Source organism: Agrilus planipennis, unplaced genomic scaffold, assembly GCF_000699045.2.
Source record: "Agrilus planipennis isolate EAB-ADULT unplaced genomic scaffold, Apla_2.0 scaffold302, whole genome shotgun sequence".
NCBI classification, from domain to species: Eukaryota; Metazoa; Arthropoda; class Insecta; order Coleoptera; family Buprestidae; genus Agrilus; species Agrilus planipennis.
This window is the reverse complement of record NW_020439071.1, coordinates 97,729-124,179: the sequence shown is the minus strand read 5'-3', so window position 1 is coordinate 124,179 and position 26,451 is coordinate 97,729. Positions and strand designations below refer to the sequence as shown.

Sequence of the window (26,451 nt, the reverse complement as noted above, 5' to 3'; positions counted from 1 at the left end):
CTAGCAAGGAGATCGGGCTGAAACTATAGCTACAAGCTATCCAAGGATGGTACTATAGAATGTCACCTCAAGGTAGGCCTAGTGGCGTCATCTCTTGGTTAGGCCGGAAACTTATCAATCCACCCTCGTACAAGGGCTAAAGATTAGTATGTTTAGATTTGCGCATGATATAGCAGTATTAGCATCTAGCAAGGAGGAGTTAGAGATAGAACGATAAGGGTATCGTATATAGAGAAGGTTAGAAATGAAGAGGAATTAGAAAGAATAGGAGAACAGAGGACTCTATGGAAGTCAATATGAAATAGGCGAGATAGGTTGGTAGGACACTTTCTCAGGCATGAAGGTCTAGTCAGAGACATATTAGAGGCAGAAACAGGAGTTAGGAGGCGTAGAGGTAGACCTAGATTAGATTACTCTTCGCGAATAGTTAAGGATGAGGGATGTTCTAGTTTTAGAGAAATGCGAAGATTAGCTCAGAATAGGAAGGAATGAAGGTACCTATAAGAAACGTAATCGCTTATTACGTTTTCTTTTTATTGTGAAATTGTGACATACAATTTACGGTTTTAAACGCAAATTACAAGTCACTAAATAGATTTTCGATTATTGATTCAGTAGCTTAAACCTTTGCTATCTGTTCAGTACTCTTAGCGTATATTACCGTTTGCTTTTTACTTTCATTAATTATTTGTATTTTAATGTGCAGGGTGATGCGGGTGGACCATTGGTAGTAAACGGTTATGGCCAAATTGGTATTGTTTCATGGGGACGTGGATGCGCTCGCCCTAATTCCTACGGGGTTTATACTCGTGTTACTGCTCTTCGAAGATGGATCAGTTCAGTAAGTGGAATATAGGTAAATGGATACTTACTACAAATTCATGTAAAAACAAATTAAACGTATTGCAAGCAATGATCTGGTTTAATTTTTTGTAAGTGATTTTAATAAATTACCAACCTGGTAAGGTGATGAATATCGAATTATTAGCAGCGTATTGTCATATACTTGTGATGTTCGTGGGTTTAACAAAATTAACTTTTAAGACTGATAACGACAAAAAAGAACTATTTATTTTCACTAACGTTAATATATCCCTAATTTACTGCGCTATTTATTTCACTGTTGTCACTGTCAATTTATTTCTGGATTCAGTTCTGCAACGGTCTAATTATTTCTTCTTCCTTTCGGCGATCGTCTCTTCCTCTAAATACTCTTTCGTTTACATTCTGGAACCTTCTGGAAACATCCATATAGTTTATTTTTCTTTGAACTGTTTAACTGCTTTCCCAAAACGCAAGTACGACACACACGTTTACAAATACGGCGCACATGAAGAAAGGCGCCCGCGGCTAGTCGGCGAATCGACAAGCCGTTCCCGCACACGTGTACCCGATCGCACACAAACACACTCGTGCTCGCTACATACTGATTAAATGCTGTAGTTAAGCAGTAAATATTAATAGTTGGGGATATATTACCAATAACTTGATATTGCTCGATTCGCTTGTACTATACAACATCAGTTTGGTCGGTGATTTATGCTGGGCTAATTAGAACGACTAATGAGTTCCAAATAATGAATCCTCATCAGGTAAATTAGTAATTGATATTCTTTCATAACATGAGTACTATTATAGCAATTTATGGTGCCTAATTTTATTGCAATACCTTAACATGAAAGAAAGTGTGCTACTAAGATTATTATTGCTAAGCAAAAACTTAATTCCTTCAGTTTTTTTTTTGTCCGATTGATCCTGTTCATTATTACAATAAAATCATTAGATTTATGACGCTTGTTCAAATGAAAATAAGTGATCTACGGCAGCGTTATTTTCACTATGAGGCTGGTGAAATCATATATTATCATCGTTACTATAAATTTATGGAAGTGAAATAAATTTTACCGGAAATTTTGATTAATGTCTTTTATATCTCTTCGTTGAACTTTTTTCTACTCCGTTTTAAAAGCTGTTTCAGCCCTATTGTGACGCACTGAATCTCGATAGATTTTTCGGATAAAAACGTTCATATTATTTAAAATTTACTGCACGACATCGACCATCCAATTTACTGATGAATTAATTAATCAATCAAGCGCTTCCGTTGAATTCGTACATTTGAAATGTTTAAATGCGACAATTGCATCTACAATTTTATATTTTAATTTTGTTTGTATTTCTCGTTACATATAACAAAATTAAAGAATGCAGTATTAGGTAGATTAATATACTTCTTATAAAAATGCCAGAAACAACTGAATCTTCAGTCAAATTGGCAAAGATTTTCGCATACTGTCCCGGTTCGGGTCTAAAGGATGTCGTTGGTTGGAGTTATTTACGTTGCTGGATATCTATATAGGAGATGGAAGGACGTCTCAAGAAGGTTAATATTCGTGCTTTTAGCGAAACGTTAGGAAACTAACTCCAACTAACGATGGCCTTTAGACCTTTAGTCTTCATTGTTTTATAGATTGACTAAGTCATCTTGGTGAAACTTTATATTCTTGTTAAGGCTGGCCTGGTTATACGACTGAAACGCGAAAAATCAGAAGTAATACAATTATTGAAAACAAAAAAACGTTAATTTTCATTTTAACTATCAGCAATTGTGGCATGAAAACATAAAATCATTATACGGATTGTAAATATTTACATTATATTTTCTACTGTACAGTGCACTTTACGAAGAGAAATCGTCAACTAAGGATGAAAGCTCAAAAGAAATTGTTATCTTCTTATGAATTGTGCTGAGAAATATTTTTCATAATTTTTGAATTAATAGGATTGCATAGTTACTCGATCCACCGTTCCTGGTTTAAAAAGCAAACTTACGCTTCTGAGAGACAAACGTTATATGCGAAAGCACCGCACGCGAGGAGCGCGATGTTGTAAACTTTTATTATAACTCGAGGCAGAGGTTGTTTAGTTTCAAAAATGCTTTGTAAAGTGTAAGATTTTGCTTCACCTTCCAAATAACATCGTCGTTGCAGTAACGTTAAATCCAATTTTGCTGGAGGATTAACTGTCTAGAAAAGGAGTATCGTCAGTAAAGAATGGTTCTACGTAATATGCATACATTTTTCGCCTACAAGCACCTTCAACAAATGCATTTAATATAACTACTGGAACTGTAAGGAATATAGAGATACTGTGCCATCACCAACGAAAACATTCTTTTGTTAAGTCTGAATGAGAACACCTTTCATCCATTTACTTTCTTATTGGAAAATCTCATTAAAGGCTTTCTTTAAATTGTTCTACAGATTCACAGACTACTTAATATCTGCTTTTTAAACACTACAATAAAAATTTGCTGACACATCATCACGATTCTACATTTACAGAAATAACCATTTTTCATCCTACCGCTTAACTACTTGCACTACCGCGACATCTGTGATCTGAGTTACTAAGTACTAAGGCGCTCGGGGTACTACCGAAATGGCAGCTTTGAGTGTTTACTGTTTACAGTACATGGTAATACTGAAGATGACCACATAATAATGTAATTCAGTATTAGTTTAATAATGAACCATTTTATTTGAAATAACTGGAGATAATAGATTAAGATTATTCGAAGGTATATAGTTTTATAAAAACACGACACTCATAACTTTCATTTTTCATAGTTTTTATTTTTGTAGATGACAAAATAATCCAGTAAGAAATCAATACCCGTCAATGAATTTGAAGCATCTATATAACATTTTAAAGTAAATATTCAATCAAAGTCATCATATGCTTCTACTTTGTCTTTTAATAAAACTATATATAAACTGTTACGCTCACCTTTAACAAACTGTTGGAATCTGGTAAAAAATACATCGTCAAGACATTCCAAAAAACTCAACATTAGCTACAATTACAAGGCAATAACTCGTACCTTTTCATAGATAGATAGATTTTTTTATGTTCTGCGGAATTCACCTGTTTTCTAAAGAAACTTGGGCTCAGGAATTTGATAATCATGGGAAGGTTAATTAAACTGTTGTACATTTCATAAGTTGGTATAAACGTTCTAAACAATGCAAAATTGTCTGGGAGTGAAACTGTATGAATATCACGACGTGAAGTCAGTGAACTATCACTTGATCGAAATTGTTTCGCTTAATTCTCTATAACCGACTTGTATCTGAAACTAAATTATTTCGGTTGGAATTCTCGAGTTATGGTAACAAAGAGGCATGATGGCGTAACTGCTATGAAGATCCGATACCTAGCACATAATGCATCCCACAGCCTTTCTCGGAATGTTCTAAACAGAACGTCGACGCCAGAAATTCTCAGTCACCTTGTCGTTCAAAATGTTGATACGTATTGTTAGGATATTCACCTTGAAATGCTGAAAATGAGCAAAATTTAATAGACCACCGGAGCAGGATGAAGTTCCTGTTTATATCAACAGTTCAGAGAGCCCAAAGACGTCATTCACAAATTGACGCAATTATTCAGCCAACAGTTTTTAAAGTTGATTTTTCTACTTCATTGATTTTAAACTCGATTTTTTTTAAGTTACTATACATACATAGTAATATTGAAATTAATAAGTTCATTATCATCATTATAAGGTCGTCAGTCCTGAGACTGGTTGGACACGCACCTCCAATCCTTCCTATCTTCAGCTAATATTCGCATTTCTCTCTAGAACAACCCATATCCTTAACTATTTGCAAACAGGAATCTAATTTAGGTTTACCTCTACCCCTCCTAACTCCCTTTCTGCCTCTAATATGTCTCTGACTAGATACCTTCATGCCTGAGAAGCTATTCTACGAAACTATCTCGCCTATTTATTTATGACTTCCACAGAGTCCTCTGTTCTCCTATACTTTCTAATATCTTTTCGTTTCTAACCTTCTTCATCCACGGTATCCTCATCATTCGCCTGTAACACCACATTTCGAAAGCTTTTAACCTTTTCTTTTTCCATGTTTCAAGTTATTTGTTTTTATAATATTTTACTGCTTATTTCGTTTCTACGTTTTCAATAGTTATACTTCGTTTAGTTTCTCTAGCGATGTGACCTTTAGTTTGACCGGCGCAAAGTAGAAAAGAACAGCACTAGGCCAGAAAAGAAAGGAGACAACTCTCGGTCCAACTCTTAACCGGTGAGGAGCGTATAATCCGTACAGTACTGCACGGAAAAATTGACCATTCTATCCACTAAAATTGCATTGCTCAAATGTGCTGTTATTGGTACCAATTACTACTGAAAATATCAACGAGATGTTTATTTATATTTGAAGATATATTAAAGGCTTTAACGATTGATTTCGACTCGCACTACTATTCATAATGTAACAATACTTTTAACAGGTACTGTATGAAAAACTATGTTTAATGAACAAGAGTCGAGAGTATAATGAGCTTTTTTCTCTCTACCTACTATTTTGTCAGCGCGAAACCAAGATATTGGAAGGAGCACCTCGCTAGAAAAAGTAAATGAAGTATAGCACATTTATAATCGACCTAATAGTACATAATAAAAGGCAAAATAAGGGTTCTTATTATCTGCATAATAGTTCCTTTTATACTTTTATCAGTAAAGACAAATTGAGTTCAAGTGTTACTGATTATGACTGTATTTTATTGTGATATTGCAAGCGATTCACTATATTTACTTTTGATTTTGATTGATTTGATATTTATCGAAACACAAGTGTCCATTTCCTTTTATACCTGCAAGCCAAAAAAATTGGTTTGTAAGTAGGATGTAACGATTTATTGCTTGAATGTCGCCATAATTAAAACTTCATACACCTACTTTCCAAATTAGCTTTTTATGAGAAAGTATCTATAAACTAGATTAATACATGGAACTTACTTTTAATCAGTCTTCTTACCTATCATCTTTAGGTAGATAACTTTTGACTATACAATCATTTTAAAACCTGAAATTGTGGCAAGACCATATGACTATCATGTTCGAATTCAAGCAACAGAATTTCAAAGCCCAAGTGGCAAATGAATTGTTCTTGAATAGGAGTTTGAAGATTTTAAGTATACTACATATGAACTAATTTAACAGTGACTCTGTCCAGCATAAACAATAAGCCAACACAATTACTGAAACAGAAGAGCTTTTTTGGAATTCCCGAACGGAAAACATAAAGTTATAGCATAGAAAAAGATAAAAAAATTACAACTGAAAAACAGTCTTCTAACTTCTAGCCTAATATTTCGACCGTGATAAATTTAGTTAGTCTAGACTTCAGGGGCACGCAAAACGAATAGACATACACTTATATATTTGTGCTTTATTCTTCCACTCTTGCAATATTTCGAATTAAATTGTATACACTGGAAGGGGAAAAGCTCAATGGAATTCTACAGCTCATCTAATGAAAACTCTACTTTATTTAAGTGACATTCCAATTTGGACGATATTTTTCGTATGATGTAGGTACATCAAATGAAATATAATTACGAGGGTGGATTGATAAGTTTCCGGCCTGACCAAGAAAAACAAGGTTTTTAAAAATTTTTTTTTTTTATTTCTCAACATAATCTCCTCCAAGGCTGATACATTTCTCATAGCGGTGTTCCAGTCTATTAATGCCATCTCTATAGACTGATTCGTCAAGCTCCTCAAAATAACCATTTACAGCTTCGATTACTTCTTCATTGTCCGCAAATCTCTTACCGCCAAGCCATTTTTTGAGATTAGGGAACAGAAAATAGTCACTCGGGGCTAGGTCTGGAGAGTAAGGAGGGTGCGGCATCAATTCAAACTTTAGATCGTTGATTTTAGCCGTCGCAACGATTGACGTGTGCGCTGGTGCGTTATCGTGATGAAACAAGATTTTTTTCTTCGCCAGATGAGGTCGTTTAATTTTCACCTCGTGGCTCAAACGTTGCAATAAGTCTGCGTAGTATTGACCAGTGATAGTATTACCCTTTGCAAGGTAATCAATGTATATAATACCTCTTGCATCCCAAAAAACAGTAGCCATAACCTTGTTCGCCGAAAAAATTGTTTTTGCCTTCTTTGGAGTTGGTTCCCCTGGTCCAATCCACTGTTTAGACTGTTCTTTGGTTTCAGGAGTGTAGTGGTGGACCCACGTTTCGTCAACGGTTACGAATCGACGCAAAAATTCGCTTGGATTACGCTTATACAATGACAAATTTGCGGTAGAAATGTTTTTTCGAATCAATTTTTGGTCGACTGTTAGCAAACGCGGCACCCATCTTGCACAGAGCTTTTCCATATGCAAATGTTGGTGCAAAATATGTTGCACACGTTCATATGACATCTTACAGGTCTCAGCTATCTCACGCACTTTCAATCTGCGGTCTCCCAGCACTATTTGATGAATTTTTTCGATCATATCTGGAGTTGTGACCTCAACGGGGCGTCCTGAGCGAGGCCCATCAGAGGTGCTCACACGACCCTTTTTAAACTCGGAAACCCACTGCTTAACGGTTGAATATGACGGGGAGGATGTCCCCAGTGTTGAGTCCATCTCTTTTTTAATTTCCTTCGGCGTTAACCCCTTCAAATAAAAGTATTTGATGACAGCACGATTTTCCTGCTTTTCCATTTTTACGAAAACCACAGAGGCGTCTTGTTCAGCGTGCTGTCAAACCTACACTAGCAAGGAGATCGGGCTGAAACTATAGCTACAAGCTATCCAAGGATGGTACTATAGAATGTCACCTCAAGGTAGGCCTAGTGGCGTCATCTCTTGGTTAGGCCGGAAACTTATCAATCCACCCTCGTAAGTTTACCTTCTCCTAAAGAAATATTTTTTAATATCAAGAATGAAAATAAAGGTCAAATCTATAGTTTTATTAACCTTTCAATGTTTTTTTTGTGTATAACAATTTTACTAGGAGAAGCAGAGGTACAATTTTTGACAAAATAGATTTAAATAACCAATTTGTAGGTAACTATTACAAAACTAGTCAAAGATATCGTTTACGTCATTAACATTGTTCATACGAAACAATCCAAGAAGTAGCAGTTAAACATCGAAGTCTCTAATAGTAATATAGAAAACACGATATGTATATTGCTAGTACAGGTAATAATAATAATAAAAAAAACAAGTACTAAAATATTGTATTTTTACTGAAAAAATTTGTTAAGATCTGATGTCGTTTCCAAAATTATTTATCTTAAATAATATCAGCGATGTACGTTGTAATTTTCGAGATGTCTACCGATCAGATACAATCAATCAGGAAAGATGACTGACGAGAACAATTAATCTTTTAATAATCTCTATCGTTAATAAATGAATAGTTACTAAGACTTAGCTTAAGCATTTGATAAAAATAATCTCCAAATGACGTATTAGAGAAACTCTTTAAAGCAATGGATCCAGTATGAGTCCACTGCAGCTGAGGGTCCACCATCAATAAAATGAATCCAATAATTGGTGCATGCTTGATATTTTCCCTCTTGGGTAAGAATGTAGCTAATTAAATAAATTATGTACGTCTCTAACCGCAAAATTTGGATTTAGTGACTGAGATTTTGGGCCAATTTTTTAGAGCAGCCCCATTTATGTTAATATAATTAGTAACAAATTTTCTTTCAGTTAGATGTTCAAAGCTGCAAATTGTATATAAGTAACAGGACATTTTTTTGTAGGATATTTCAATACCATCAATGCAGCATCAATTCCCGTAGATGTACAATCACTTCCTTCCGACGTACGAGTAATTACTTCCGATATAGAGTCAGTTTCTTTCGATGCAAAGCCTGTTCCCTCTGTTGAATCATCAATCCCATCGTTTGGCAGAATTGTAGGAGGTTCGCAGGTTGATATTAATGATTATCCTTATCAGATTGCTTTGCTGTACTCCTCGTCCCAAGTTTGCGGTGGATCAATCATAAGCCATTCGTGGATTCTTACAGCTGCACATTGTATTACATCGTAAGTTAACATTCTCATACTTATATACGTCGATGAATAATTGTAAAATAAGACTTTACTAACTTTACTTTATTATCGAAGGTAGGAATGAGTAATTATAACTAACTCATTCATGAGATCCATAATCCCAAATTATTATTTTTTTTATTATCGGGTAACAATACATAGAGTATGTTGAGTCCACAGAGGTACCAATTATGCACTTGTATGCTATTAATATATAAACATTTAAAATTTATTATTATCTATAAAGTTTTGTATAAAAAAACTAAATTTTTAAAACATCTAACTAATTCTGTAATTATTTCGCATTTAGTTCACTTTTAACTATCGTATTATTGGTCGTTCTTTAGGAGTACCGTTTCGCGATTCTCCATCCGCGCAGGATCGAACTTTCGATACTCTGGTGGCGTTACAAGAACAGCTGGTAACATCTACGTCCATGCAAGGTATAGTGCGAGCACCGCAGACTTTGACATCTCACTCATTTCGTTACAATCCGCTTTGACGTTTGGAGCCACTATTGAAGCTGTTGAATTGCCAGCATCAAACATTAATATTCCAGCTGGTACCAATGCCATAACGACTGGATGGGGAGATACCGTGGAAGATGGATATGGAAGTTCCCGACTTCGAGGTGTTACCGTACCAGTTGTTTCCGCGTCTGAATGCCGAAGCAGCTATGGAACTAGTAGTATAACCGCAAACATGATCTGCGCAGGTTTCGCTGAGGGAGGCCGTGACGCTTGCCAGGTATATTTCATTATTATTAAGGTCGTCACGTCATAGGGTTGTCAGCCCGAATATTTCTCGAACATTTCTTTATATTCTCAGCCAATGTTCCCTCATTATCATCATAAGGTTGTTAGTCTTAAGACTGGTTGAACTCGCACCTTCACTCATTCCTATCCTGAGTTAATCTTCGTATAAAAAATCCCACATACTTAAGTATTTGTAAAAAGTTATCTAATCCAGGTTTACGTATACTCCTTTTAAGTTCTGTTTCTGCCTCTAACATGTCTATAATTAGCCCTCCTTGCCTGAAAAGGTATCCTACCAACCTATCCCGACTATTTCTTATTGAATTCCGTACTACTATTTCTAACACCTCCCCATTTTTAACCTTCTCTCTCCTTATAATTCGTCTGTAACACCACATTTCGAACGTTTCTAAACTTTTCTTTTCTGCTGCGTCCACTGTCCATGTTTCGCACTCGTTAAGAGCCGCATGCCAGATATACACCTTTAACAATCTTTTTCGATTTTCAAAATTAACCGTTCACAGGCATAGAAGTCAATCGGCCCTGCGCTATCTTCTGGTTTATAACTCTACCGCTCCTTTCATCCTGAGTTATGTGACTTCCTAGATATCAAAAATCAGTCACTTCTTCTAATTTTTCGTCCCCTAACCTTAGATTCGTTCTTCCCCTACTTGTTCTTCCCTTGCATACCAATATTTCTGTTTTACTTTTACTTACTAATCATCTCTAGTTAAAATATCCCACCTCCAGAACTATTTATTTACTAGCATTTCTGCTTCTTATGTCTCTAGTTAGCCCTTCAAGTCTCAAAAGAAGTCCTCTCCTTTTTGTTATTGCCTTCTGTAGCACCCATTCTTTTACTACTCTATCCAATACCTTACCATTTCTAAACCAACCTTTCTTCTACTTCTATTTACACCTATTTTCTGTTCGTTGCTGTCCAACACTTCCGAAAGTTTTCCCACTTCAGCACTTGGCTTTCAGTTCAAAATTCTTACTACATTTTAACTTTTTTTTTTAATTGTTACATTTCATTATTTATTGTACTTCCAGGGTGATTCAGGTGGACCTTTGGTAGCAAGTGGTTACGGCCAAATTGGTATTGTTTCGTGGGGAGTTGGATGCGCCCGTCCTAATTTCTACGGAGTTTATTCTAGCGTTCCTGCTCTTCGAGGATGGATCAACTCAGTAAATGGATTATAAATACCTTTTGTGAATTTATGTACATATAAATAAAATATATATAGATTGCAAGGAAAGATTGTGCTTACTTTACAAAATGTACTAGATGATGATGTAGCCAAATTCTTCTGAGACAGAGACATAATTACAGGAAGAACAATAACAACAAGGCCTAACATCNCTACCATGCTTTGTGCAGGTTTCCCTTCTGGAGGTCGTGATGCTTGCCAGGTATATTTAGTCATCATTATAACGTCGTTTTTCCTATTTCCAAAGAAAGGATCCATTTCTGCTTCCAATATGTCTCTAACTAATCCTTCAACTCCCAGCAGGTGTCCTAACGCCTCCATCGATGTAGCCAAATTCTTCTGAGACAGAGACATAATTACAGGAAGAACAATAACAACAAGGCCTAACATCTCTCACTTACAAGGAAACAAAAACGACCTATCTAATACTTATTTCTATCCTAAAAACTGAAAATCATGAATAAAAGCATATATACACAAAATTCAAAAATTATATACCCTTAGTTGAAGAAACAAAATAAATCTAAAATCAAAACTGTACAAAATCACATATCTCAATCTAAAACAACAATCAGTAATACGATAAATTACACATGTGGAATTTACGCATATTTCTCAACCAGGCACACACTCTATTCTGGATAACACACTGACTTAAATTGGAAAAGGAATTCTATTGATATTATGAATGTACATTATCGACAAGCTACTAATTTGTATCATAAAGATATTTTTATTCTAAAAATTTACCGGTGTTCCATTGACGTATAAATGAATTCAAAATCCACTTATATTTCAGTTAATTTAAAATCCATTGAAGTTCGATGGAACATTCAGAAGTCACTGTCAGAATCAATGAATTAAGTCTGGTACATACATACGTTAATGTTATTATTGCATTACTCATGTAGAAAATAACTTCCGTTAAAATATAGTTCCTGTCTGTAAAATACCCCTTTTATATGTCAGATGCTAAAAGGTTCTCGATGTTAAATAGCAATTTCGAATTACTGTAGCTCTCTTGTTATCACCCTCGACGTCACTCACTTAGAACGAGATTATTTGAATTTGATCACAACTCCTGCGACATTCCACCCTATCCATTAACGCACCCTTCTGGCATTGGTGGTGGTGGTGGTATATAAAACATGCAACAAGCACATGTGCTAAGAAATACGTCTTTATATTTCTGGCAAAGGCAACGAAAATAATTAGACAAGGGTGATTTATGCGCTTTTTATCACACTTCAAATGGAGCAAAGGCGTAATTAAAGGCAAAGAGGACTTCCCGACCGAGGGTAAAACTGATATCAGCCCCGGCAAAATGGGAAGCCAGATCAGATAACTTGAAATAGCGAAAATAGATTTTACGTCTAGTAAAAGATAAGAATTACGTTTAAGAACCATTTAATAGATAGAACTAGACGGTAATACGAGCTGACTTCAATATATTTATGGGTTTTAACCCCTCACGCAATAAGAGGGGAAACTTTTGTGTCTCACTATGGTAACGCAGTTCCAGACCGAATTGATAGATTTCAATGTAACTACTTTTGCCTAATTTTGGGTAAATTCCATAAATTCCCATTTAGGCCAGGAGTACACACTCATTAGTACATATTACATATTATTATTAAGAAATTAGAAAAGATGAAGCAATTAATCACTAGCAGCGAGTTAGAAGTGACTTAGGTTGGTGAAATGGGTGACTGTTCTCACTCACCCTAATAGTTACTAGTTCTGTGGCATCACTTACGTTTCCCCTGTATATGTTGTGGTAGACCAATATCATAATTCGTTGTACTTTATAAAAATGACTAATGGTATAAATCAATCATCTAATGATCTTTATCTCTAATGAATTAATGTTTGTAACGACATCCTGTTTCTTTATTTCTGGCATTTTTGATTAAAGTTATTTCTAAAGAACGCAATAAGGATGACTATTTAAGGAATTATCCAATCGAAATTAATTGCAGTTGAGAGTCCGCTTTCAAGAAAATGAAGCCCACAATTGTTGCATGCTTGGTATTTTCCCTTTTGGGTAAGATTGTAGTTGATTTAGTTATTCTAACCAGTATTATTGTTTGTTTGTTTGTTTGCTACCATTTCACGCCTTAAATACTTAACCGATCAATATTAAATTTTGTACAGGGGTAATATAAACTATAAATAATATTATATGTGTCTAACTAAAGTTTGTAATAAAGGATTTACTACTTTTTCAGTTTTTGGGTCAATTTTTTAGATTACCCTTATTTATGGGTTTAATAATATTCTTAATGAATTAATGGTTAACACCCGCAAACCTTCGTTCAATAAGAAGTTGATAGGTTGAAATTAAGTACTACAGGATAATTTTTTCCAGGATTTTCCAATTACATCAATGCAGCATCAATTCCTTCCAATGCTGCGGCGTCACTTCCTTTTGATGGCGAGCCAGTTCCTTCCAATGCTGAAAAAATCCCGTCATTTGGCAGAATTGTAGGAGGCTCAGAGGTTGATATAAGCAATTATCCTTATCAGGTTGCTTTGCTGTATTCTTCCTCTCAAATTTGTGGTGCATCAATTATAAGCCATTCGTGGATTCTTACAGCTGCACATTGTATTACATCGTAAGTACCTCCCTTATGTGTGAATAATTATTGTGAAATGTTAGACAAAAGCTTTTTTCCATTTCACAAGCATGTGAGCCAGTTTTATAACAAAAAATTTCTCTTTAGGAATACCGTTTCGCGATACTCCATCCGCGCAGGATCGAACTTCCGATACTCCGGTGGCGTTACAAGGGCGGCTGGCAATATTTACGTTCATGGAAGCTACACTAGTGCAAGCTCTTCTGGCTACGATATTGCACTCATAGCGTTACAATCTGCTTTGACGTTTGGAGGTACAATTAATGCAGTTGATTTGCCGTCACCAAACGTTAATATTCCTTCCGGCACCAATGCTATCACAACTGGATGGGGAGATACTGTAGAAGACGGAAATGGAAGTTCCCGACTTCGAGGTGTTACCGTACCAATTGTCACTAATAATGAGTGTCGTAGCAGCTATGGAAATAGAATAACCTCTACCATGCTCTGTGCAGGTTTCCCTTCTGGAGGTCGTGATGCTTGCCAGGTATATTTAGTCATCATTATAACGTCGTTTTTCCTATTTCCAAAGAACGGATCCATTTCTGCTTCCAATATGTCTCTAACTAATCCTTCAACTTCCAGCAGGTGTCCTAATGCCTCCCTCTCTCCTTTTTCTTCCTGGCTGCATAAGGCCTTTTGCAGTAGTTATTACTCCTACTAGTACTACCTACTTATACGTGGCATACTTTTCGTTTTCTTGCTTTATTATCCTTAACTGTTGTATTTTAATATACAGGGTGATTCCGGCGGTCCATTAGTAGCAAGTGGTTATGGTCAAGTTGGTATTGTCTCTTGGGGACGTGGATGCGCCCGTCCTAATTACTACGGTGTGTATTCTCGCGTTCCTGCTCTTCGCAACTGGATCACCACAGTAAGTGGAATATAAATTAACACATATAAATAGATGTAAAAACAAAAAATATATATTTCAAACAAAGATCTCGTTTAATTTCTAGTCATAATAATTACAATCCTAATAATGATTATTAAGAATTATTACTGACGCTTAACAAAAAAACTTAAATAATGATGAGGACTCGGCACGATGAACTGCTTTAAGGATGGTTCACGCTACACCGTTTCGAGTCCGAGCTGCGTGCGTGCCGAATCCGTATTATCGAACATAGGCCGACTTTTGAGGGTTTTGCACGAAGTTGAACGTCAAAAATCGTAGTGCCATCAGGCGATGCAATTTTCATAGTGACTATTGCATTTGCGCTCTATGATTAAAAATTAAAAACGCGCAAAAAAATATTAATATTGTGAACTCTATTCGCAGTACTTATATCGTTAGATGCTACCACATTGATATTCTACTTTAATTATATAACCATTTAATAGATAGAACTAGACGGTAATACGAGCTGGCTTTAATATATTTATGGGTTTTAACCCCTCACGCAACAAGAGGGGAAACTCTTGTGTCTCACTATGGTAACGCAGATAGATTTCAATGTAACTACTTTTGTCTAATTTTGGATAAAAAGTATGTTATTCAAAATTATTTCTAATAAACATTCCTCTTTTAAATTTTTTCTTTCGTAGTATACATAAATTTCCGCTTAGGTCAGTAGCACACTTATTAGTACATACATTACATATTATTATTATGAAATTAGAAAAGATCGAGCAATTACCCGAGATAAAAATGTTCAGTCTCTCCGAGTCTCTGAAAGCGAGACTCCAGTCTCCGTCTCTCATCGAGTCTCTCTGGTGTAGATGAAAGAGACCGTCAAAAAACTTGTTTACCGTCTCTGAACGAGAGACTCGAGTCGCTCGTAGAGAGATCCTCATTTCGTATCCGGTCTGAATGAGAGACTCGAATCTCTCAATAAGTGGTGTCTCGATAGATATGGTTAAAATTTTATAGGTTCAACATATTTCAGAGATCCCAGTCTTTCTACGCGAGACTCGAGTCTCTCAATTTTTCAGTTTTATTCATTCAGTCTCTCTATGAGAGACTCGAATCTCTTAATTAACAATTTTATCGTTCGAGTCTCTCATACAGAGACTGAGAGAGATCTATAAAAACGCTCTCAGAGACACTGAAAGACTGAAATGCTCTGAGAGACTGAAAATTTTTGTCTAGGGTAATCACCAGGAGCGAGTTAAAAGTGAGTTAGGTTGGTGAAATGTGTGACCGTTCTTACTCACCCTAATAGTTACTAGTTTTGTGTCATTTATTACGCTGCCCCTGTATATGTTGTGGTAGACCAATATCATAATCCATGTAAATTTTTATCACTGTAGTAGTATCTACAAAAAAATGCACATTCTGCGATATCTAATAAACGATCAATCACAGAAAAAGCAATCCATTCATCAATAGGTAAAGGTATCTATCCAGTTGAAAGCGATAAAAGATTGATAGAACAATACATAAGTATCAAAAATTGCTTAGAAAACTGAAATTCATGATCTTAAGGGTTCATGTTATTATAATTGTACTTTATAAAAATGACTAATGACATAAATCAATCATCTAATGATCTTTATCTCTAATGAATGAATGTTTGTAACGACATCCTGTTTCTTTATTTCTGGCATTTTTGATTAAAGTTATCTCTAAAGAACGCAATAAGGAGGACTATTTAAGGAATTATCCAATCGAAATTAATTGCAGTTGAGAGTCCGCTTTCAAGAAAATGAAGCCCACAATTGTTGCATGCTTGGTATTTTCNAAAGAACGCAATAAGGAGGACTATTTAAGGAATTATCCAATCGAAATTAATTGCAGTTGAGAGTCCGCTTTCAAGAAAATGAAGCCCACAATTGTTGCATGCTTGGTATTTTCCCTTTTGGGTAAGATTGTAGTTGGTTTAGTTATCCTAACCAGTATTACTGTTTGTTTGATTATTTGCTACCATTTTACGCCTTAAATACTCAACCGATCATTATTAAGTTTTGTACAGGGGTAATTAGTTTTAACTATAAATAATTTTATGTTTGTCTTACTAAAGTTTGGACTAAATGATTTTGATGATGACTTTTTCAGTTTTTGAGATTTTGGGTCAATTTTTTAAATTACCCTAGTTTATTGGTTTAATAATATCCTTAATAATCCTTCCTTAATAAACACCCACAAACCTTCGTTCAATAAGAAGCTGATAGGTTGAAATTAAGTACTACAGGATAATTTTTTCCAGGATTTTCCAATTTCATTAATGCAGCATCAATTCCTTCTAATGCTGCGGCGTCACTTCCTTTTGATGAAGAGTCAGTTCCTTCCAATGCTGAAAGAATCCCGTCATTTGGCAGAATTGTAGGAGGCTCAGAGGTTGATATAAGCGATTATCCTTATCAGGTTGCTCTGCTGTATTCTTCCTCTCAAATTTGTGGTGCATCAATTATAAGCCATTCGTGGATTCTTACAGCTGCACATTGTATTACATCGTAAGTACCTCCCTTATGTGTGAATAATTATTGTGAAATGTTAGACAAAAGCTATTTTTCCATTTCACAAGCATATGATCTAATTTCATAACAGAAAATTTTACTTTTTCTCAGGAATACCGTTTCGCGATACTCCATCCGCGCAGGATCGAACTACCGATACTCCGGTGGCGTTACAAGAGCGGCTGGCAACATTTACGTTCATGGAAGCTACACTAGTGCAAGCTCTTCTGGCTACGATATTGCACTCATAGCGTTACAATCTGCTTTGACGTTTGGAGGTACAATTAATGCAGTTGATTTGCCGTCACCAAACGTTAATATTCCTTCCGGCACCAATGCTGTAACAACTGGATGGGGAGATACTGTAGAAGACGGAAATGGAAGTTCCCGACTTCGAGGTGTTACCGTACCAATTGTCACTAATAATGAGTGTCGTAGCAGCTATGGAAATAGAATAACCTCTACCATGCTCTGTGCAGGTTTAACTTCTGGAGGTCGTGATGCTTGCCAGGTATATTTAGTCATCATTATAACGTCGTTTTTCCTATTTCCAAAGAACGGATCCATTTCTGCTTCCAATATGTCTCTAACTAATCCTTCAACTTCCAGCAGGTGTCCTAATGCCTCCCTCTCTCCTTTTTCTTCCTGGCTGCATAAGGCCTTTTGCAGTAGTTATTACTCCTACTAGTACTACCTACTTATACGTGGCATACTTTTCGTTTTCTTGCTTTATCATCCTTAACTGTTGTATTTTAATATACAGGGTGATTCCGGCGGTCCATTAGTAGCAAGTGGTTATGGTCAAGTTGGTATTGTCTCTTGGGGACGTGGATGCGCCCGTCCTAATTACTACGGTGTGTATTCTCGCGTTCCTGCTCTTCGCAACTGGATCACCACAGTAAGTGGAATATAAATTAACACATATAAATAGATGTAAAAACAAAAAATATATATTTCAAACAAAGATCTCGTTTAATTGCTAGTCATAATAATTACAATCCTACTAATGATTATTAAGAATTATTACTGACGCTTAACAAAAAACTTAAATAATGATGAGGACTCGACACGATGAACTGCTTTAAGGATGTTTCACGCTACACCGTTTCGAGTTTAATTTCTAGTCATAATAATTACAATCCTAATAATGATTATTAAGAATTATTACTGACGCTTAACAAAAAAACTTAAATAATGATGAGGACTCGGCACGATGAACTGCTTTAAGGATGGTTCACGCTACACCGTTTCGAGTCCGAGCTGCGTGCGTGCCGAATCCGTATTATCGAACCGACTTTTGAGGGTTTTGCACGAAGTTGAACGTCAAAAATCGTAGTGCCATCAGGCGATGCAATTTTCATAGTGACTATTGCATTTGCGCTCTATGATTAAAAATTAAAAACGCGCAAAAAAATATTAATATTGTGAACTCTATTCGTAGTACTTATATCGTTAGATGCTACCACATTGATATTCTACTTTAATTGTATAACCATGCGATGTTTTGCTGGACTTCGGAAATCGAGAAGTCCGAAAGATTTGAAAGCTTAAGTAACCGTTGCTCGTATTCAACTCTCGCTGATAATCGCTTTAAACCCTGCTCTGACTTGTATTCAACCCTCTCGGATATTAAGAGGAAACAAAGCAAACGACGTAGTTTTTGTTTATATTCAGATGCCCCACGAGGAATCATTACACTGGCATTGGGTGTAGCCATTTCTGCGATTAGTGTAAACAAAGGCCAGAAACACAAAACTTCTTGCGTTTCATTATTTTAATGCACGAACGTGGTACCTACACGTTATGGTAAAGTTTCAGACATGAATTTTGTATCCAATAAATAGCAATGACTATTTTGTTTCTGCGTAAATTTTTATGAAACCTGCAAAAATTGCAAATTAATAATTACATTGCAGCAAATAATTAATATAAATGACAGATCTACCCCGATGCAATTCGACGTTAATTATTTGGCAGGTAAAGATAACCAGTTAGTTTTTACAGTCAGGTATATATAAAGGCAAATGTCGCGAGCTAATAATAATCAACTTCAAAGTAATCCGGCCTTTGTTGAACTGAATGCATTACAGGTTGGTTCAAAGCTTAGGTCAGCAAAGTTCGTTGTTTAAACAGCAATCCAAACATTAAATAACCACAGAGAGTACGAGCAAATACCGAAAATGGGTCCGAAAGGAAACCGTTGGCGGAACTGTTGAAAATCAAACGTTTGGTATTTAATTTTCGTCGTAACTTGTAAGCGTAACCTTAGGCTATAGTAAAACTACAAGCGCAACGGAAAGCAACCGAAACGTCATGTACAGACTCAATCAGGATAACGACGGACTAAATTTCTATAATTTTAGAAACTTAAAGTGGTGCAGTTTACTTTAAATAAGTAACCAAAAACACAAGAAATGGTCTAAAATTTAACTGTCTATCACTTCTGATTTTTAAAACTTTTGGTTCATCAACCTACAACAACCATCGATATTAATAAATTGTTTCTTGAATTTAGAAAAAGATTAAATTTTCTTTTAATATATTTTCTACAAAAAAAAACAATGCAACTAACTTCACCTTAATAAATAACAGAACTATTTTCTTATGTTTTGGTTGGTGGTATTGTATAAAGCTGTACGAAACAATTTCATAAAATATCAGTTTAAAAAGTCAATACCGAATAACTCAAATGTAACTCAATTGAACCAATAAAACTAAATTCAAGGAATAATATAGTGGTCCTCGTTGGTTATAAAACAGATATTAGGAAGAATGCCAACCAATATAAAAGTAAGTTAACGAAATGGAGCGTTCTGTGATGATAATTTCGGAAATAAGAATTTTACGGGTTCTCATACAATTTCACAAGAATAAAAGGTCGACGAAAGCATCGTGCTTTTTTACTTGAACACTTTACTAGTTCCTTGTAGATGAACTTTTTAGTTTTCTTATTTTCCGTCAATTTGTCTTTGATGCTTGAAATTTCATTCGAAGATATTTAATTTTCGTGATTAGGTATAAATAAATTATTACGGGCAAAAGTTTTAGAATTCTTATTAAACGTTCACCAAAACTCTAAAGAAATCTTAACCACAGTTATAAATAAATACTTGAAACAAATTAAGTTTACTTAATTTTAAGTATTTGTTTCTTCTATGAGTTAAAATTTTCCTGATGGACTGATAATTGATAAGTAATTGTGTTATAACGAATTTCATATCTATTTATAGTGTTTGTTCATGAATAAATGTTTTAAGTAATATTTACAAAAAAAAAAGAGTACCTACCAACCTACCTTCCTATTATTAGGTACCTAATACATACTATCTTTAATTGCTGACATTAATCTCTGAAGAAATTTCTTCAAAATATTTACTCTTCTCTATTGTTAGGTGAAGGTAATTTACCCATTCAATAAAGTTTACTTGTAAGCAATCAGTTGAAGATAAAAATGACTAGTCCAACAAGATAATATTAGTTCGGGTGAATAAATGGTTTATAATAAAGCGATATCCTCTAATAAACCCAGTACCTATCACAGTTTTACCAACATCATGAAAAAGACAGTATTTATTCTTTACTTTTTACCTTTAATTTTGGGTAAGTAATTATCATTAATAAGCACATTTAACAATCATCAACTAATTAACATTAAACTAATTACACTTAGTAAAAGCTCAAACAATGAATTCAAATTGTTAATTGCTAATTAATTCAGGGTTAATTTGTGAATTATTAATATATTTTCACCAGGATTTACAGTAGAAAATCTTAAAACAACAGCTCCATTGCTCAATGGTAGAATCGTTGAAGGTTGGCCAATTGCCATAGATGTGGTGCCTTATCAAGTTTCACTTGCATTTTACAACTATCATTTGTGCGGTGGATCAATTATTTCTGCCCAATTGATTCTTACAGCCGCCCATTGTATCAAATGGTGAGTTATGTTGTCAGTTTTTACTGATACTTTGATATAATTGGTAATATAGTAAACAAAAGAAATTAATTAAACTTCAACCTGAAGAAGGCGTTATGTGCCGAGGTAACCATGATGATGATTGGACTAAATGAAATTTTGATTGTTCAACAACCAGACTAATTGAGGTTATATTAAATTTTAAAAAACATATATATATATAATANTATTAAATTTTAAAAAACATGTATATATATAATAGAATAATATAATCAACATAAACCAAAATTGATTATTATCAATTCAGTGAGGTATATGATAATCTAGAGGTATTTAGGACTGATCGTAGCATTTCGTTGGGTTTGGCTAGACCCTACGAGTTAGTTAGTTACGGTTAGTAGTAAATAGCTACAGATGGCGGTATACTACCAATTACATGACTCAAAACAGTTTTTCTTTGTTCAGGAGGTTTATTTCACTATATTCAATCCGTGCCGGATCTTCCATTCGCAGCTTGGGTATACAAGTGGGCGCTGCTAAAGTGTATAAGCACGAAAAATTCAACCCTGCTTCGTTAGACTATGATATCGCAATAATTTTATTGCAGTCTCATCTCGGCATTCAAAAAGGAATTCAGCCGGTTTCTTTAGCGCCCGCTAACATCGAAATTCCTGACGGTACAGCAGCAGTTGTGACGGGATGGGGAAGTATGGTAGAAAATGGCACAATATCGACATATTTGCAGGCCGTTTCTGTACCAATTGTGTCTCGAAATGTTTGTAAAGAACGGTACGGCGCACATAAAATCACCGAAAATATGATATGCGCAGGTTATAGCGAAGGAGGTCGTGACTCATGCCAGGTAAATTACCTTTTTTATCAGTTTATCTAGAGGCGAGCCTAAAATCATTGATCACTGATTGATATTTTTATCCTAAAGGCTATAACAATGGAAAAACGTTTTCGTCTTAGTCTTTCTGTGGTAGATATATATTAACGATTTTTTCTCCTTGACAATCTTCAATGACAACTACTGTAAGACTTGCTACTGTGCTCGTCTTAATTACATAAAGAAGTTTGTTACAATCCACAATCCATAATTGTTTGAGACAGAGACTAGTTTATAATTCAAACGCTTTTATACTTTAATTTTACAATTTCTCACTCGTGGATACTCGTTTTTTTTGTTTGATGTGATTGATTGATGTTGTAGCATTTATTCTATTTCTTATCGATCAATTTTACAAAGAATTGGATTTTAATAATCTAAATATAGTATGTCATACGCAGGGTGATTCCGGAGGACCATTAATCGCTCACGATTATGGTCAAATTGGTATAGTGTCATGGGGTTATGGATGCGCACGTGCTGGTTCCTACGGCGTTTACACTAACGTGCCAGTTCTTCGAAAATGGATCACGAACATTACCGGAATATAAATAATGTTTCCCATATTTAATAAGGTAAATTATGAACGAAACATGTCAATACGAAATGAAAAAGAAGCTGAAAAAAGTTTTATTCTTTTTTGGTTCGTGAAAACAGCAAATAGACAAATAAATATTTTAAAACTAGTCTCATTACTTAATGTTAAGCTTGGGTAAATTATATCCACACTAAACGCATCAGTAAAAGATCTTACTAAAATATGAATTGGAATATTTGATTAATAAAAATTATACTAGGTATTTATAATATTTTAACGTAAAGTCTAATAACGAACCAGCAATACTTATGTAGATGAGTCACTTAAAATATTTAATAAATATCTATGAAGCACTTTTCTACTTCTCAGAGAATATGTTAAATTGTAATTTCCTAATCCATGCTACCAAATTTCATACAGAAGGCCAGTAATGGGTATATTAAACTTTACAAATTATGTTAAATGTTAATATAACAAAGATATTATATTTGGCAATTATTAACAATACCTTTGCATGCCGAAAGGAAAACAATGGGAAACGGCAAGCAGACAATGTTTGGAGTACGGCCAACAATTTAAGCTTAGTTCAAATTAACGCATGGCAGGATGTATTAACACAAATCCAACCAACTTTGCGCCGAGGTGAAAGGATTAAACAGCAAATAATGGTTATAATGGAATGCTGCACTGTATACGTACAATGCACGCTTCGTAGCATTTATTTACAAACTTCGATATGGAAATGAACGATAACTGTTAGTTATTTACTTCGATTCCCGTGCTGCATATATGCAACTGGATTAAGCGTCCCGATGAGTTACTTCACCGGCAGAATTAACAGAATAAGGGAATTTCGGTCACGAAAAGTTGATAAAGATAAACGCGTACATTATATAGGTACCTTTGAATCTATAATTATGTATGATATAATCAAAGGGCTAAATGTAGGAGCTCCGCGTTCATTTTAAATCTGACCAACGACTTTAATTAAACAAACTCCGAAATACGAGAACATTATAAGATTAAATTTCAAATGAGAGCAACCTTAATCAACCACAAAATATAATCTTCAAGAAGGGTACCTAATATAAGATCAAAAAGAGAAAAATATTATAGTTTAAGGGATTATTCTGGTAATACTAAAATTCAAATTTTGAATGATGATATATTAAAATAAAGAAAACGAAAGTAAAGTTTCAACAATACATATTAATTGTTCACAAGGGTTGTTTCATATGCAGAATATTTATTAAAGGAGAAACACACTTTTAATGATAATTTTTAAAATTTTAAAAGAATTACCTGAGAGTCCGCTTTCAAGAAAATGAAGCCCACAATTGTTGCATGCTTGGTATTTTCCCTTTTGGGTAAGATTGTAGTTGGTTTAGTTATCCTAACCAGTATTACTGTTTGTTTGATTATTTGCTACCATTTTACGCCTTAAATACTCAACCGATCATTATTAAGTTTTGTACAGGGGTAATTAGTTTTAACTATAAANTTTTTGAAACTTTTCAATTGATTATTGTGTTTCAACAAGTAAATCCTTCTACTATTAATTAATTAATGATCATATAATTGTCGATTGACATGGCACTTATATGGTTCTATCTTCCTTATGATCCTATGATCGAATATCGACGTTTAACTGGTCTCTTTTCTATCCTTTCTTGCGTTTTTGCTACTTCAAAAAGATACCTTGTCCTTAAAATAATTTACTTGTTTATTTAAGTAATATCACGTGAAGTGATGTCGTTAATGACTCTTGTATATGGGTCGTAGCGAAAATATGTCCCCTAAGTCTCGTAACGCCAAAGTACTTTATGAGCGGCAATCTTTTGTCCCTATAAAAACCTCTTCGGAAGCATTATGCAGCGTTTGTCTAGAGACTCCACGGAAATTCGTAGCGCGCGTGAAACGCGATCAATTAGGCGTAAAATAGCCACTTGAACAAGGCGATAAAATCGAGACCAACAAATCCTTTTAGGAACGGAACGATGTTAGTGATTCAGGTCGATTTCCTTTTCTTGCCACGCACATTTTTCACAAATAAAAGACCCAACGCGTCGCTCGTCGTAGATGGAAGGCACTTATATATATATGTATATAAAGGAAACAAAGCTGCTTGCGGATAAATTATCAAAGAGTTGACCCTAAATCAATATTTACTTTTCGAGGTTCCCTTTTTCTAATGATTAAATGAAGTTGAAGTAGATGTTCCGCTGTTTAAACGGGAAAGTGTTCCAAAATAAGCGACGAGGGTGGAATAAGGTGAATCTTTTGTCGATCGTTGATAGACATGATAAATAAGAGGATTGAATTCTTAATAACGAAATAACTAACGACTCCCAAAATAGCTGTCATCTAGTGGAGAAAAATTCAGTTTTTATTTCCGGAAATGCACTAAAACAACTACAGTAAGCGCGCTTTAACGTGACACAAAAGCAATTAAAGGTCAATGAACGTTGAGAAACGAATGAAATTAGAGCTTACACTGGCTAGTGAATGCGACTGTTTATCAGCAAAATGCGATTGTTAATAGTCATAGACGACTATCACAGTTCAAATATTGTTATCATTTTCGACACCACTTAATCTACACCTACATAATTATTGCTAAATCTGCTCGCACAAGAATCAAAAGATCTGAAACTACTTAAAGGCCAACAGGGTCAATAATTTCTACCCTTTACAAGTTTATTGTTTTTGCGCCGAGATAAAATGTTATTTCTAACACTTACCTTTCGGTTTCCTTAAGTAGTTTGAGTTTCAATTAGGAATCATCCCATCAATGGAAATAACGCCCTTTCTGTAACAGAAAAAAGGAAGCATGAATCATTTAATATCGACGAATAAAGTGTTTAATTAGTATCTACCGCAAGGATGCAAGGTCTACCCACAGTAATTAAGATAGATGTTTAATCGAGACAATTATATGACTAAATGCAGTGTAATATACATACGATTTCTTAGTCCAAAACTCTTAATAATAAAGCTTTTCATTTAGTTGAACTTAATGTGGTTGAAGTGGAGTAATTAGATTAGTGCATAAAGCAACCGAATACTCGGAGGCAGAAACTGCAGTTTAAACTAAACGTATTTTAGGTATAACGCGAACGTATGTGGTTGATACATCACATATGTATGCATTTAATAGCACATTAATTAAGTGGAAAACATTGTGGCATCATTTTCATTCTGTAATGACCTAGATAGTGAAACAAAATATAAGTAAACAGAACAGTAGATACATCTACGACGATCAAACGAAACAAAAATTTGGCGTTTACATAAACATTAACTGTTTACATTTCACTACAGTGTGCGGATATTTGTTTGAATGCTTGCCCTCTTGACTTCCCCGGAGCGTTGTTTGTTCGGACATGCGGTCATTTCAAACGGTTTATTTCAGCCGTAAGTGCGCTTCTATACGCTTCGCTGGACACCAATTCGTGCATATGAAAAAGTACCAAATCAGCAAGATGAATGAAATGAATTCGGGGATACTCATTTGAGGTCAACCGGCTGCTGGAAAATGCATATTTGGGGCCGAACAAAACGAATGAAATCAATAACCAAAAACTCAATTTCACCGTTTAAAAATATGAATCTTCTAAACGTGCATTCGTTCTGGTCGTTCATAAAATTCACATTTGCTTCAGAGGACATTAAATTCGAAATAAAAAGGGTCCAGTCGGTTATAATCCTCGTGCATAAAAATATGCAGCCGTCCACGTTAAAGTAGTTTTTTTAGAAATGCCAGCACAGCATATAAGTTTTTTAAGGAATAATTTCAGGACTGCCAATTTATTTTGCGTTAAAATTAGTTATAGTTTACATAAAGCATCTAAGTAGGAAAACTTATTTTTCTATAAGGAGAAGTTACTTTTAGAACTTTTATTGCACCGATGAAATGAAAAGTAAGGCCCCGTTGTCGCGTTCACGTGGAAGGATTCGAGTAGGACATAAATACGGCTTATTCGATGTAATAACGTGAGCGAAGTAGGGTAAATTTGCACATTTATACGACCCTTTATACGATCGGCACATCCCAAAACGAGACACATTCAAGTATATGCCACGCCAACATCAGAGAAAACGTCCCGTCGAAAATTGAGTCGTCCGCTACGTCTGTGCCAAGGACGGGGGTTTTATGATAAAAGTTCCATGTTCTTGTTCTTGTATGACAACATGCGAGTGTCAGCCAGGAAGAGAGTCC

General features: G+C 35.0%; 5 protein-coding genes across 10 annotated transcripts in view; 4 read left to right on the top strand and 1 right to left on the bottom strand.

Annotated features, from left to right (window-relative positions):
* The window catches only part of LOC108742706 (serine protease 53-like), a 14,505-nt gene extending 13,592 nt beyond the window's left edge, over positions 1 to 913 (top strand). The window contains exon 8 of the mRNA XM_018478006.2: positions 707 to 913. Coding sequence (XP_018333508.2) covers positions 707 to 856 — 150 coding nt within the window. The 3' untranslated portion in view covers positions 857 to 913. The remainder of the gene's footprint in view (positions 1 to 706) is intronic.
* Positions 1 to 26,451, bottom strand: part of LOC108742700 (connectin) — a 197,659-nt gene that overhangs the window by 89,551 nt on the left and 81,657 nt on the right. For all 6 annotated transcript variants that reach the window (XR_003231624.1, XR_003231623.1, XR_003231627.1 and 3 more), the window contains exon 2: positions 24,974 to 25,041. The gene's annotated coding sequence lies outside the window, so the exon portion shown is untranslated. The remainder of the gene's footprint in view (positions 1 to 24,973; positions 25,042 to 26,451) is intronic.
* On the top strand, positions 8,298 to 10,902 carry LOC108742703 (trypsin 3A1-like). The gene is made up of 4 exons (XM_018478002.1): positions 8,298 to 8,408; positions 8,597 to 8,882; positions 9,236 to 9,635; positions 10,697 to 10,902. Exons 1-4 carry the CDS (start codon positions 8,366 to 8,368, stop codon positions 10,844 to 10,846), a joined length of 879 nt encoding a protein of 292 aa, XP_018333504.1. The 5' UTR covers positions 8,298 to 8,365; the 3' UTR covers positions 10,847 to 10,902.
* Positions 12,787 to 14,430, top strand: LOC108742712 (trypsin 3A1-like). The gene is made up of 4 exons (XM_025977148.1): positions 12,787 to 12,898; positions 13,223 to 13,469; positions 13,578 to 13,977; positions 14,230 to 14,430. The coding sequence occupies exons 1-4, from the start codon at positions 12,856 to 12,858 to the stop codon at positions 14,377 to 14,379; spliced, it is 840 nt and encodes a 279-aa protein (XP_025832933.1). The 5' UTR covers positions 12,787 to 12,855; the 3' UTR covers positions 14,380 to 14,430.
* On the top strand, positions 16,190 to 22,380 carry LOC108742698 (transmembrane protease serine 9-like). Its single transcript, XM_025977149.1, has 8 exons — positions 16,190 to 16,295; positions 16,640 to 16,886; positions 17,001 to 17,400; positions 17,653 to 17,791; positions 20,397 to 20,489; positions 20,643 to 20,826; positions 21,271 to 21,667; positions 22,096 to 22,380. Exons 1-8 carry the CDS (start codon positions 16,253 to 16,255, stop codon positions 22,243 to 22,245), a joined length of 1,653 nt encoding a protein of 550 aa, XP_025832934.1. The 5' UTR covers positions 16,190 to 16,252; the 3' UTR covers positions 22,246 to 22,380.